This window comes from Schistocerca gregaria, chromosome X (genome assembly GCF_023897955.1).
Source record: "Schistocerca gregaria isolate iqSchGreg1 chromosome X, iqSchGreg1.2, whole genome shotgun sequence".
NCBI classification, from domain to species: Eukaryota; Metazoa; Arthropoda; class Insecta; order Orthoptera; family Acrididae; genus Schistocerca; species Schistocerca gregaria.
Window position 1 is genome coordinate 695159177 of NC_064931.1, and position 15852 is coordinate 695175028.

Sequence of the window (15852 nt, forward strand, 5' to 3'; positions counted from 1 at the left end):
CCGCTACTTTCCAATGAAATAGCTCCTCAGTTTGCCTCACAACGGCTGAGTGCACCCCGCTTGCCAACAGCGCTCGGCAGACCGGCTGGTCACCCATCCTAGTGCTAGCCCAGCCCGACAGCGCTTAACTTCGGTGATCTGACGGGAACCGGTGTTACCACTGCGGCGAGGCCGTTGGCATCAATCTGATAATGGCAGAGAATTTGTGAAAATGTTATAACTGAACTCGCAAATCTTTGGTCAGAACTGAAAATTGTGCATGGAAAACCAAGACACAGCCAAAGTCAGGGTTCTGTAGAACGCGCCAACCATGACATTGAAAATATGATAAGCTCTTAGCTGAAGGACAACAATTCGACGAAGTGGTCGGAAGAATTAAGGTATGTTCAGTTAATGAAAAATCGAGCTTACCACTCTGGCATAAAACAATCACCTCACAAAGCATTATTCGGAATCGAACCTCGAGTAGGACTTTCCACTTCCTCGTTGCCTCAAGAAATGATAAATGATATTCCGGATGCAAATGACCTAAAGAAGGCAGTCGAAGATGACAACAATACTGAACAGTACGAAGACAGTGAGGATGATAACATTGTGAACATTGACACAAACGGCATTGAAAATTCTAGAAAAATTGCGACAGAAAATTTAATAAAACAAGTCAAAAGAACGAAAGCTTCCTCTGACAAATCCCATCCACCAGCTGACATTGGAGACAATGTAACCATATATATTCCAGATGTAGGTAAAGGCAGAGGTGACCTTCGAAACATAATTGGAGTAATACTTCAAAAGACTGATGAGGGCCTCTACAAAGTTGGCACCAAACATGGCGTACTTCAAAAACATTATTGCAGGTATAATTTTATTAAAATTTTCCATAAATTTTGTAATAAAATATTAAAGTAATATTTGTTTTAATTTCTTTTTTATTTGTTTAGAACTGATTTCGACGTCTGCATTCAGATCTATTATAGATGTAGGAGATATTAACCTGGATATTGAAATATCTTTAAGGACTACAGCCACAAAACATTCTGTTGGATCAGGGCAATGTTTCTTCATGAGACGTGGAATGTAGCAGTCTGCATCTGGTCAGCTGCAGATTAAATTAGTGACAATGTTGCAGGGGGGGGGGGGGGGGTTGGTCAAAGAAAATGTGTGGAAATCTTTCAGTCTCTAACTTTATCTTATTAATGCAAGAATGGTCTGTAACTCCCATCCTCTTAAGGAAATATGGGCAACTGAAATCATGATCACTATGAGCAAAGTGCTAGAAACACGTAGATCACTGTCTGGTATACTTTGGTGTATATGTAAAAGAATAAACAATGAATGGATGTACTGTACAGTCATCTATCTCTATTCGCAATCTATTGTATAGTACTCGCAAAGAAGAGGAGGGGTGGTTTAGTGATCAAACAAATACTGGGAAGCATGCTGCTGTGTCACTGGTCGGCATTGAAATTACGGGAAAAAAAGCTGGTAAAATAGCTAAAATTGATTGCATTGTTAAGTTTGAAGCATGCTACAGTACATTGATGGTGTATTTTCCATCCCACCCGGCCACTGTTACGCTACCACATAATGACTGATTTGACATCAGCTGTTTGAAATGGAGAAAGAGGCTTATTGGAGGGGCAACACCTTCCAGGGATGGCTAGCACCGAAACAGTGACTATGTACGTGACCGCAATATGAGGAATCAGTTGAAATGGAACCAAGCGATCTGCTACCATATCACTGTGAAAGAAGAGTTTAAATGTAGAGGTCATCAATCACATTTAGGCAAATGTTTGGAAGTGCTTCACAATGGCACAAAACTCGACCAGTTTCCATATGGTGTGACTCTGTCTTATTTCCATCATTCTCTGTGTGTGTTATGGGAGCAGCACTATAAATTGCATTATGCGATGTCTCGTGTTCTGTGAGAGCCAATGGATCGAAACATGTTAATGTCATTTCAGAAACAGACACAGACCTTGGAAGTCATGGTGGAGAAAATAAAATGTATGGCAGTGTACAAAGTTGTAGTCATACACTGCTTGGACATTTTACAACAGGAAAAAAAGTATGAAACAACAAAACAGGGACCCCTCTCTTGCGACCGATAGTCTTGGTCCTCCTACAGGATAGGTGACGAAACTTTACACTGGTTTGTGCAGGTGAATTCCATCACTGGTCACCTGCTCCAATTGACATTTAATTAGCTCGCCACACATGCTCGATGCCAGCACATGGATGATATTTGTTTTCGATATATACAATGGGAGAGAGAGATGTGGTAAAATCTTATGGAGTTGTCTATTGGAAGAAATTAGATGATTTTTTATAGTTTTTAGTTTTTCTTCTTTAGGTGGTACAAAACAATGATGAGAGAAAGTTTGGGTGACAGACGTGAATGCACCCTGAGAGATACAGATCTACTTCAGACTACAGTAACTGTGTCTAGTTTGGACGCAAGTAGCAAAGTAGCAGCATAATCCTCGTCCTTCTTACAGTTCCAGTAATTGCTTGTACTGTGTTTTATACTACTTCATGTTGTAGGAGAAAGCTTCATTTTGGGGCTGGTCTTAAACATTGTACATGGTTGGTGGAGCTACAACAACATGTTCCCACTTCCACTGAGTGTTAAAAACAGTCCTCTCGTTTTAACTCGGCTCACCTTGTTTCCGGCCATCCTGATTTAGGTTTTCCGTGATTTCCCCAAATCACTCCAGGCAAATGCCGGGATGGTTCCTTTGAAAAGGCACGGCCGACTTCCTTCCTCGTCCTTCTCTAATCCAATGAGACCGATGACCTAGCTGTTTGGTCTCGTCTCCCAAACAACCCAACCCAATCACCCTGTTTCTCCATGGGCTGCAGAGTGCAGAGGGTGGTAGATAAGGCACTCTCCGACTTCTGCTAAGTTCCGTCTTAAATTGGGACGATCACATGCGCAAAGCTGCTGAGACGTTGGGATAGAGACTGAGGGACAGTTACAAGATGGAAAGGCACTGTCTAAAATCACATTGGAGTTTTGATCATCCTCCCTTGCTTAAAACCCAGTGGATATATCGCCGAACTTCCAACATGGCAATGAGATAGAATGAGTTGCAAATACTGGAGAAATACGTAGCAGTGGCCTGAGGGAGTTGCAAATACCGGCTTAATACCACATTCCTTAAACAAAACACTTTCTGGATTCAGTGATTTTCTTACGAACTTACTCCGGCGTTGAGGTGTACATGCGCCTTTGATGTGTTAATACACACCCTAGCGACCATTGTCTATATTCAGTGTCGTACAATTTTAAAGTTTTAAACATGGCTGCGTAGTCAGTGACCGTTTACAAATTAAAGTTAAAGCAATTACAGTGCAGGGTGACAATAACATCGTCGGTGCGATAGTGTTTTTAATAGCTAGTTGCTTATAAGCTGATTACATTCTTCCTAACACACACTGGTACCACTCACAAGAAAAACAAATGAGACGTGCCCATCCATCGCGGATATTCGCTCGACATTGTTTGGTATTACTAACATTTAGTTATTGACGAAATATTATCCTTACTAGGGGATGTTTGTACTGTGGTCTGTGTTCCAACATGTTCAAAGAAAATGGCTTTGTCCTGTCGTAAGGGAAGGTATAGATTTGACATGGAAAAATGCAATATCTGTAAGGGGTGGGGGGGGGGGGGAGATTTTATGTGGAAAATTATGTCCACTAATAAGAATGGTACAGATTTTCATATTTCCAGAGTCACAGTCGGCAGGATGAGATATTTCCGGTACTTTGCCCACTGTCGAATATCATCAGATCGAGACTACAAGCATAATATTTAACTGTAAGTAAAGCGATAAAATATATGTGGCTGGTTTCCTAGGACGATCCTTCCTGGGGTGCGGGGATTGTGTGGCGTCAGTGGCCTGTGGCCAGAACGGTTGACATTTCTGCCTTACAGTGGGAGCCATCCAAATTGGAAAGGGCAGCTGACCTAACCGTGTCACCATCTAGGCTGCTGAATAGCGAACTAACACTCAGTGTATGTTGAGCAGCACTCGTGATCACGTGTGTTTTCCATGAAAATTTGAGAAGATTCAATATTGACGTGTGTTTGTGCTTGACAGTTATTGCCTCCTCTGTAAATTATCTGGTTGACTGCTTCTATACATTATCCGTCTATATTTCGTTGAGAGAACATCAATTGTGGTGGGTGCTTTATGCATCTAGGTGGTGAAAGACACGTGGAAGAGGTGCATGCTGCTCTAGACATGAGAAATACCTTATCTGGCTTTGGAAAGTAGAAGCATGATTCGGAATACGTTATATCATTGACATTTGTATTCATTGAAAAATTCGGGTTTACTCATAAAGATCCTGGCAGACGAGATAAGTTCCTAGTTTCCCAGTGGTTTGCAGCACATTCCAACTCTACACTTCGCTAAAGTTTCGGTTTCTAGAGATGTAATTTCCACTCTTTACCTTCGGAATTATACTCTGCAAGCGATCGGTAGCATAGTGCTCTGTGGCTGATATCGCATAAATGGGATGGTAGGGAGGAGGGGGGAATGGGGGGGGGGGGGGAGGTACCAGCCTGGCGTCTGTACAACAGTTTGGAGAGTGACCGCAGTCCACTGAGGGTGCTCTGGTCGTATATCAGGCTAGTGTGTGGGACGGGGGGGGGGGGGGGGGTTGACTCGTGACCATTGGCTGCAGTGGATGACCGACAGGTCTCAGGGGGAATTTCTGGTGGTACGATGACTATATATGGTGCATGTGCTTGTGTTTTTAGATATGTTTCTCTTCGTGGTTTATATGTACGACTGCCTGGTGAACGATAGCTATATGCAGGATGCAGAGGTGATGATTTTGCATGTTGTAGGACATGAATTGTGTTTACTACATCCATACGGTATGGTGGTAGAATCATTTGTGCTGATAAAGTCTGGCTGGAGATCGGTTTCACTCCGAAACATTCAAGCTTTCCTCGACAGCAGCAGAGCAGTGCAATTGATTAAGTGTCTTTGGCGATAGTTTCCATATTTTATGATCTGTAGACCACTTTTGCAAGGTTTAACTGTCAGTGCAATATGGCTGATGTCTGATTTTTTCGATGTGTACAAAATAGTTTTGCTGCTGAAAGTCTCGTAACTTGTCTGTCTGCAGAAAATGGCGGGCAGTGCTCGCACATAGGAACCAGCAGCACTTTCGTGGGTAAATTCAGTAAGAACCAATCAGAATGCTCCATTCACAAAAGATCCATGACGTCAGAGAGTCACAATATATCCTTTACGTGGGGCATAGGAGAATCTTCAGAATAGTTCGAACAAAACAGGGGCAAGATATCTATGGAAAGTTCTGCGATGTCTGAGAGCAGCGTGATGTCTTCTTTCTTCGAGTGTTCAGACACAAGTCCACGCAGACCAGCCGCCACTGTGACTTCAGAGCATCTCCAGATCAGCAGCTGTAGGACATCGAAATTTTACCAAAAGTTCCAGCCATTTTTCTCGCCTGTAGGAAAGTGCTTCAGAGTCTGGTTGTGTAGTAGTTCTGATTTTCCGTCTGTGCTTAGACACCAGCTGTGCATCGAGAAGTGAGAAAAACAACGTCCCTGACTCCAGCGGAAAATATAAACTAAGCCTACTCACCGTTTCAGAAAAGTCATGAACACCACAGCAGCTGTAGGACTCGGAAATTTTTCTCCTTCTGTCTCTCTGGCAGTGCCTTCAAACAAGCAGCTAAAACTCTAAAAGAGATGAGCGTCCTTTTTTGAGAGTTACATAAAGATATTTATTTCGACTCCCAAATATCGTCGTTTTGGCGTGTAAAACAGCTGATATTGGTTTCGGGATATGTTTCCCATAAAAGCATGTGAAGTGAGGTTCCACAAGTGTGCCGCTCTCTTTTTAGAGTCTGTGTCCAAGTGTGTGGAGGTAGACGCCGCAAAATTGAAGCAAACTATTGTGCAGTGACCTTTCCTTTGAAAGTGTATTTAGAGACGTATTCAATTGGATTTAGTAACGCCTACATCTACAGGGTCTGTCTAAAAATCACATTTAAGAGCCTGACAGAGGATTCATCGAACCAGCTTCACAATAATTCTCTGTTATTCCAATCTCGTACAGAGCGCGGAAAAAACCGACACCTATAAGTCTCGGAGCATGCTCTGATTTCCCTTATTCTATTACGGTAATCGTTTCTCCCTACGTGGGTCGGTGTCAACAAAATATTTTTGGAATCTGAGGAGAATGTTGGTGACTGAAATTTCGTGAGAAGATTCTGCCGCAACAAAAATGCCTTTGTTTTAATGATGTCCACCCCAAATCCTTTATTATTTCAGTGACACTCTCTCCATCATTTCGCGATAGCACAAAACATGCTGCCCTCCTTAAACTTTTGTCAATGTACTCCATCAATCCCTTCTGGTAAGGATACCACACTGGGCAGCAGTAATCTAAAAGAGAGCGTACAACTGCAGTGTAGGTAGTCATTTTAGTATCCTGCCAAATCACGGATCCAGTCGCATAACTGAGACGATATTCCATATGAACGCAATTTCACTACAAACCACGTGGGTGGTACAGCGTCAAAAGCATTCCGGAAATCCAAAAATACCGATCAATTTGATATTCCTTGTCAATGGCACACAACAACTCGTGTGAGTACAGAGCTAGTTATGTTTGACAAAAACGATGTTTTCTAAATCCGTGTTTACAGTTTGTCTACAGACCGTTCTCTTCGAGTTAATTCATAATGTTAGAACACAGTATTTATTCCAAAATCCTGCTGAATATCGACATCAATGATATGCGCCTGTAACTTAGTGGATTACTCCCATTACCTGTTTTGAAATTTGATGTGACCTTTGCAACTTTCCAATCTTTTGGTACGGATCTTTCGTCGAGCGAACGGTTGCATACGATTGTTAAGTATAGAGCTATTGTATCAGTATACTGTGAAAGGAACCTAACTGATATGCAGTCTGGACCGGAAGATTTGCTTTTTTTAAGTGATTTACGCTGCTTCACTACTTCGAGGATATCTAATTCTACGTTACTCACGTTGTCAGCTGTTCTTGATTCGAATCCTAGTATATTTACTTCGGCTTCGTTGGCGAAGGAATTTCGGAAAATTGCGTCTAATAACTCTGCCTTCGCAGCGCTATCGTCGATAGTATTTCCATTGCTATCGCACATAGATGACATTGGTTGTGTATTGCCACTAGCATACTTCACATACGAACAGAACTCTTTGGATTTTCTGCCAGGCTTCGAGACAAAGTTTCGTTGTAGTAACTATTGTAAGCATCTCGCATTGAAATCCACGCTAAATTTCGAGCTTTTGTAAAAGATCGCCAATCTTGGAGGTTTGCGTTCGTTTGAAATTGGCATGTTTTTTTCCTTGTTTCTGTAACAGTATTCTGACCTGTTTTGTATGCCAAGGACGATCAGCTCCGTTGTTTGTTAATTTATTTGGTAAAAATCTCTTAATTGCTGCCGATACCCATTTCTCTGAATTCAAGCCAAATCTGGTCTACACTTATATTGTTAATTTGGAATGAGTGGAGCTTGTCCCTCAGGAAAGCGTCAAGTGAATTTTTATTTGCTTTTTGGAATAGGTAAATTTTTCGTCAATTTTTGGAGGATTTGAGGTTAGAATATTCAATCTCGCTACGTAAACCCTTTGTTCACTAATCCCAGTACCCTTTTTGATGCTCGTTATTAGCTCAGGATTATTTGTTGCTAAGAGGTCAATGTGTTTTCACAACCGTTTATTATTCGCGTGGGGCCAAGGACCAACTGCTCGAAATAATTTTCAGAGAATGCCTTTAGCACAATTTCGGATGATTTTTTAAGCGTACCTCCGGAATTAAACACTTATTTTCGCCAACATATCGAGGGTAAATTAAAGTCACCGCCATTGCACTAAATGCTTTCTCTGAGAATTACTGTGAACAATCAGTTCATGAGCCCACACGAATTGTAAATGGTTTTGCGAAAACACACTTGACCTCTTAGCCACAAATAATCCTGATCTAATATAGAGTCATGACTGATACAGGGATTAATGAACACAAGGTCATTGTAGCGAGGCTCAAAACCATATCAACCAAAACAACTAAAAATAAACTCAAAATATATCTATTTAAAACAGCAGATAAAAATTCGCTTGATGCCTTCCTAAGAGAGAGTCTCCATTCCTTCCAAGCTAATTATGTAAGTGTAGACCAGATATGGCTCAAATTCAAAGATACAGTATCTACAGCAATAGATAGATTCATACCGCATAAGTTAATAAGAGACGGGACTGATCCACCATGGTACAGAAAACAAGTCAGAAAATTGTTGCAGGAGCAACGAAAAAAGCATGCCAAATTCAGAAAATCCCCAAGACTGGATAAGTTTCGCGGAAGCTCGAAATTTAATGTGGACGTCAATGCGAGATACTTTTAATAGTTTCCACAATGAAACGTCTCAAAATGTGGTAGAAATCCCAAAGAGTTTCTGGTCGTATCTAAAGTACACCAGTGGCAAAACACAGTCAATACCGTCACTGCGCAATAACGATGGAAATGTTACCGATGATTGTGCCACTAAAGCGGAGTTACAAAATACAGTTTTCCGTAATTTCTTCACGAAAACAGACGAAGTAAATATTCCAGAATTCGAAACCAGAGCATCTGTTTGCATGAGTGACATAAAAGTAGATATCTTAGATGTTGCGAAACAACTCAAATCACTCAAGAAAGGCAAATCTTCCCGTCCAGATGGTATACCAATCAGGTTACTTTCAGAGTATGCAGACACAATAGCACCTCTCTTAGCAATCACAAACAACCGCTCACTTGACGAAAGGTCTGTTCCTAAAGACTGTAGAAGCACAGGTCATACCAATATTCAAGAAAGGAAATAAGAGTAACCCATTGAATTACAGAGCCACATCACTGACCTCAATTTGCAGTAGGATTTTGGAGCATATCCTGTACTCGAATATTATGAATCACCTTGAAGAAAATGACTCATAGATACATAACCAACACGCATTTAGAAAATAGCGTTTTTGTGCAATCTATTCTAATGAAGTAATCAGTGCTATCGACAAGAGATCTCAGATCCATTCCATATTCCTAGATTTCCAGAAGGCTTTTGATACCGTTCCTCATCAGCGACTATTAAGCAAATTGCGTGGATCCGTATCGTCTCAGATGTGTGACTGGATTTGTGATTTCCTCTCAGAGAGGTCACAGTTCGCAGTGATAGAAGGTAAATCATCGAGTGGAACAGAAGTGATATCTGGCGTTCCGCAAGGTAGTGTCATAGGCCCTCTGCTGTTCTTGATTTACATAAATGATCTAGGTGATAATCTGAACAGCCCCCTTAGATTGTTTGCAGATGACGCTGTAATTTACCGTCTAGTAAAATCATAAGACGATCAATTCCAATTACAAAATGATCTAGAGAGAATTTCTATATGATGCGAAACGTGGCAGGTGGCACTAAACAAAGAAAATTGCGAGGTCATCCACATGGGAACTAAGAGAAATCCGATAAATTTTGGGTATACGATAAATCACACAAATCTAAGGGTTGTCAATTCGACTAAATACCTAGGAATTACAATTATGAGCAACCTTAATTGGAATGACCACATAGATAATACTGTGGGGGAGGCTAAACAAAGACTGCGCTTTGTTGGCAGAACACTTAGAAGATGTGACAAACCCACTAAAGAGACAGTATACATTACATTTGTCCGTCCTCTGCTGGAAAAGTGCTGTGCAATATGGGATCCTTACCAGGTAGGACTGACGGAGGACATCGAAAAAGTGCAAAGAAGGGCAGCTCGTTTCGTGTTATCAACAACAGGGGTGTGAGTGTCACTGATATGATATGCGAGTTGGGATGGCAGTCACTGAAACAAAGGCGGTTCTCTTTACGGCGAGGTCTATTTACGAAATTTCAATCACCAACTTTCTCTTCCGAATGCGAAAATATTTTGTTGACACCCACCTACGTAGGGCAAATGATCATCATAATAAAATAGGAGAAATCAGAGCTCGAACGGAAAGATTTAGGTGTTCCTTTTTACCACGCGCCATTGAGAGTGGAATGGTAGAGAAGTAGTGTGAAAATGGTTCGGTGAACCCTCTGCCAGGCACTTAAGTGTGAATTGCAGAGTAACCATGTAGATGTAGAACTATAATTGTGAAGTCGGGTACGTGGTTGAATTTGAACTCAAGTTTTCTTTGAACCTTTCAGCAATTGTATCGTCTGAATTGGAAGGTAGGTAAAAGGATCCAATTATTATTTTATTCCGGTTTCCAAGAATGACCTCTACCCATAATAACTCACAGGAACTATCTTCTTCAATTTCGCGACGAGCTAAGCTGCTTCTAACAGCAACATACACTCCATCACCTATTGTGTTATCCCATCCTTTCGGAACACCATTAGGTTCTTCGCAAAAATTTCAGCTCAACTTATGTCCAGCTTTAACCGGCTTTCAGTGCCTATAACGATTTGAGTATCAGTGTTTTCTATTATCGCTTGAAGCTTTGGCACTTTCCCAACACAGCTACAACAATTTAAAACCGTTATACTTATGGTTTCTGTATCTACATTCTTCCTGTGTTCGGCCTGCACCCTTTGTGACTAACTCCTTAAGCAGCCCGTGCTTAAAGACCAGGGTATTTACGACAAAAGCGCGCGAAGTGTCTCAGGGCCAGTTTCACAAGTGTGTCGCAATCTTTTTATAGAGTCCGTATTCAAATTCAGTGGTGGTGGTATTCCTCGGAATATTTACAGCTATTTACGCGTATTTACATCACAAATTGATTAAATATTCTTGCGTTAGCTGCAAATCTCTCTCTCTCTCTCTCTCTCTCTCTCTCTCTTTCTCTCTCTCTCTCTCTCTCTCTCTCTCTCTTTTCCCTCTCTCTCTCTCTCTCTCTCTCTCTCTCTCTCTCTCTCTCTCTTTCTTTGTGCAGTAATACATTTAGTTCTTATGGCATCTTAAACTTATATATGTGACAGTATTCCGCGCATTATTTAAACATCAGATGTAGTAACTCCCAAAGCAGCTCGTGTTCAACGACAAAGGGTATCCGTGCACTGGGGATGGGAATGAGGAAGGCTGCAGGTATTTCCAAGCAACAGGAAGTACGCGTCCGCCAGTGTAGCTACTGTGTTGCGGTGCCGTGAGTATTGGCGCCTGGTCTCTGTGGTAGGAAGGATGTGCACCGGAGTGGGCGGACATCTTGCCTGCTGCGTTTCGGAAGACTGGCTGGACTTTCATCGAATTATCTACAGACAGCACACGCATTTATCAGCACGAGTTGTGAAGGGTACCTTATCCCGATCCTGCTGAATCTTCGTTATTTGATGAAGTGTATTTATCTTCTTCATACATTCACCGAATATCATTTCTTTCCAGACATGGTGCAGATATCTATCGACACAGTCCACAGCTGCAAAATTACAGCTAAGATTCCTGTTAATCTCCTCCTCCTCCAGCACAGACCTCTCAGCCATTGAACGAATAGTACACGTAGTACACACAGTAAACAATTATGTCCCTCCTCTCAGTCCAGCAGCTGGATACAGACTGAGTCCTTTTCTCGCCATTTTTCCCCAGACCGCCATCTCGGATTACGTTACGGGAGGGGAGAGGGCTAGGGTCGACAGTGTCCTCTGGTGGCGGTGTTGTGAACTAGGTCAGTTGGACTCTGGACCTCATTGTGAATACACCGGATGGAGCTACTGTCTATTACAATTCTAATTGTTTAAATAAACAATGCATACAAAATAAAGACTCAGATCCACCTTATCTGGCAGCCCAGCATAGACTGAGTCCTTTTCCAGCCAATTTCCAGAGGGTGAGTGGAGGGGGGCAAAGCGGTGGGTAGAGGAGAAGGGAGGGTGTGGGAGGCGGGTGGCGGTCGGGTTAGTGGAGGTAGCCCACCTGACTATTTTTCCTACAACATTTGATCTTCCTGCCACGACGTCACTGCGACATTGCCACATCTGTGGCTGCCATATTGGATCCACCATCTCGAATAAATTTGGCAACAGTGCAGAGTGGGATGGAGCTCTCTTTGTCCTACTACTACTGTGTGGTGTAATGTCACAATGAGTCGCGAGTGGAGCACTTGCCGCCGATAGTGAAAGGTGGAACTCGGGAACTGGTAATTGCTGGAAAGAACGAATGTACAAAGCGCCAGAGTGTAGTTATCGATGTTGAAAAAGCCACTGTAGGACACATCTGTGTGTAGGATCGAATTATTGAGAAATAAAGTGTTCTTAAATTGTATCAGAGAGCGCAGAATGAAATTTTCATTCTGCAGCGGAGTGTGTGCTGATATGAAACTTCCTGGCAGATTAAAACTGTATGCCGGACCGAGACTCGAACTCAGGGCCCTTGCCTTTCGCGGGCAAGTGCTGTACCAACTGAGCTACCCAAGCACGACTCTCGCCCCGTCCCCACAGCTTCAGTTCCGCCAGTAACTCGTCTCCTACCTTCGAAACTTCGCAGAAGCTCTCCTGAATACCTTGCAGATCATGCAGGAGAGCTTCTGCGAAGTTTGGAAGGTAGGAGACGAGGTACTGGCGTAACTGAAGCTGTGAGGACGGAGCGTGAGTCGTGCTTGGGTAGCTCAGTTGGTAGAGCACTTGCGTGCAAAAGGCAAAGGTCCCGAGTTCTAGTCTCGGTCCGGTATACAGTTTTAATCTGCCAGGAAGATTTGAATCGGAGAGTGTTTGCCCTCCTAATTCACTTCCTACGAAACCGACAAACTTCTCCTCTCCGTTCCGACGTCACCTCTAAGTATTGTAGAACACTTTATACGTCTCACTCTGTTAAAGTAACCTAGCAGATGTCGACTGACAGTGCTGTCGCGCACACCTCCGCCCCGAACCGCAGCAGGTCCCGTGCAAGCACGCGACAGCACCATTTGTTAGCAGAGCTGCTGAGAAATCGTGGGAGGCGTTTCTCGACGTTTTACCTCCTAACGGTGTGGCACGGGCCGAAATCTTTGTCACTGTACCGGCCTGTAGCCTCGTTAATGGTACCGGGTGATCAGAAAGTCAGTATAAATTTGAAAACTTAATAAACTACGGAATAATGTAGATAGAGAGGTAAAAATGGACACACATGCTTGGAATGACTTGGGGTTTTATTAGAACAAAAAAAATGTCTGACTGAACTATTGCGCGCGTCGTTTGCTGATGATCGTGTGCTCAGCCGCCGCTTTCGTCATGCGTGGCCTCCAAGGTCCCCAGACCTCAGTCCGTGCGATTATTGGCTTTGGGGTTACCTGAAGTCGCAAGAGTATCGTGATCGACCGACATCTCTAAGGATGCTGAAAGACAACATCCGACGCCAATGCCTCACCATAACTCCGGACATGCTTTACAGTGCTGTTCACAACATCATTCCTCGACTACAGCTATTGTTCAGGAATGATGGTGGACATATTGAGCATTTTCTGTAAAGAACATCATCTTTGCTTCATCTTACTTTATTGTGCTAATTATTGCTATTCTGATCAGATGAAGCGCCATCTGTCGGACATTTTTTGAACGTTTGTATTTTTTTGGTTCTAATAAAACCCCATGTCATTCCAAGCATGTGTGTCAATTTGTACCTCTCTATTTACATTATTCCGTGATTTATTCAGTTTTCAAATTTATACTGACTTTTTCATCACCCGGTATATTTACGAAATTAAATGTTACACCTAATCGGCGATGGCAAAACGCTGCCGCAATGTGTGTTTGGCTCCGACGCGGAGCTGGGAACACAGTAGATGCGGAGGAGAGGTGTGAGTGTGTGTGTTGTCTGTGTTGTCGCAGCTCTGGCAGCGGAGACATCGACTGGAGCTGGGTGTCCGGCGAGGAGGAGCGACAGCGGCGAGCTTCTATGCGGCGCGTGGAGCCGATGCAGCAGCCCGCTCTGCCGCTGCCGCCGCTGGGCGCGCCGCCCCTACAGCTGCAGCACAGGCCGTGCCGCGCCTCCGCGCCGCCTGCGCCCACGCTCTCGCACCAAGCGCCGCCGCCCGCCGACTTCCCGCGCAGGTCAGTCTCCAAAACAAAACACATTTTCACTCAATTTACTGCACTTACTTTAGCGAAACTTGTTCTCACACCATATCCTTCCATTGCGCGTGAAAATTTTCAAAAATAAAACATTAATACACTCGTTATACACTACTGGCCATCAAAATTGCTACACCCTGAAGAAATGCAGATGATAAACGGGTATTCATTGGACGAATATATTATACGTCAACTGACATGTGATTACATTTTTACGCAATTTGGGTGCATAAATCCTTAGAAATCAGTACCCAGAACAACCACCTCTGGCCGTAACAACGGCCTTGATACGCCTGGGCATTGAGTCAAACAGAGCTTCGATGGCGTGTACAGGTACAGCTGCTCATGCAGCTTCAACACGATACAACAGTTCATCACGAGTAGTGACTAGCGTATTGTGACGAGCCAGTTGCTCGGCCACCATTGACCAGACGTTTTCAATTGGTGAGAGATCTGGAGAATGTGCTGGCCAGGGCAGCAGTCGAACATTTCCTGTATCCAGAAAGGCCCATACAGGACCTGAAACATGCGGTCGTGCATTATCTTGCTGAAATGTAGGGTTTCGCAGGGGTCGAATGAAGGGTAGAGCCACGGGTCGTAACACATCTGAAATGTAACGTCCACTTTCCAAATTGCCGTCAGTGCGAACAAGAGGTGACCGAGACGTGTAACCAATGGCATCCCGTACCATCACGCCGGGTGATACGCCAGAATGGCGATGAAGAATTCACGCTTCCAATGTGCGTTCACCGCGATGTCGCCAAACACGGACACGACCATCATGATACTGTAAACAGAACCTGGATTCGTCCGAAAAAATTGTCGTTTTGCCATTCGTGCACCCAGGTTCTTCGTTGAGTACACCACCGCAGGCGCTCCTGTCTGTGATGCAGCGTCTAGGGTAACTGCAGCCATGGTCTCCGAGCTGATAGTCAATGCTGCTGAAAACGTCGTCGAAATGTTCGTGCAGCTGGTTGTTGTCTTGCAAACTTCCCCATCTGTTCACTCAGGGATCGAGACGTGGCTGCACGATCCGTTACAGCCTTGCGGATAAGATGCTTGTCATCTCGACTGCTAGTGATACGAGGCCGTTGGGATCTAGCACGGCGTTCCGTATTACCCTCATGAACCCACCGATTCCTTATTCTGCTAACATTCATTGGATCTCGACCAACGCGAGCAGCAATGTCGCGATAGGACAAACCACATTCGCGATAGGCTACAATCCGACCTTTATCAAAGTCGGAAACGTGATGGTACGCATTTCTCCTCCTTACACGAGGCATCACAACAACGTTTCACCAGGCAACGCCGGTCAAGTGCTGTTTGTGTATAAGAAATCGGTTGGAAATTTTCCTCATGTCAGCACGTTGTAGGTGTCGCCACCGGCACCAACCTTGGGTGAATGCTCTGAAAAGCTAATCATTTGCATATCACAGCATCTTCTTCCTGTCGGTTAAATTTCGCGTCTGTAGCGCGTCATCTTCGTGGTGTAGCAATTGTAATGGCCAGTATTGTAGTAATAATTATGTCAGTGTCCCTTTGCTGGGTTTTAGTATTAGTCGAGGACAGAAACGACATCGGCAGGCGGACTTTTACCGGAGTGCCGTTACCGAGAGTCGATCGTCTGCGGGTGCGACGTTCGAAAAAAGGCGGCCTATCGGAACCTACGCTTACACGGGAGTAAAGACGAGTGCAAACGCCGGATAAAAGACGCGAGTGTCTGTCGTGAAGCGCGCTAACCGATTATTCCACGCCGAGAGCATCCTCTCCCCCG

The 15852-nt window shown here is 43.7% G+C and overlaps 1 protein-coding gene and 1 pseudogene across 1 annotated transcript in view; one reads left to right on the forward strand and one right to left on the reverse strand.

The window, feature by feature from the left end:
* Window positions 1–15852, forward strand: part of LOC126298483 (sodium-dependent transporter bedraggled) — a 673679-nt gene that overhangs the window by 462289 nt on the left and 195538 nt on the right. The window contains exon 7 of the mRNA XM_049989817.1: window positions 13833–14054. Coding sequence (XP_049845774.1) covers window positions 13833–14054 — 222 coding nt within the window. The remainder of the gene's footprint in view (window positions 1–13832; window positions 14055–15852) is intronic.
* LOC126300105 (5S ribosomal RNA) lies at window positions 62–179 on the reverse strand (annotated as a pseudogene).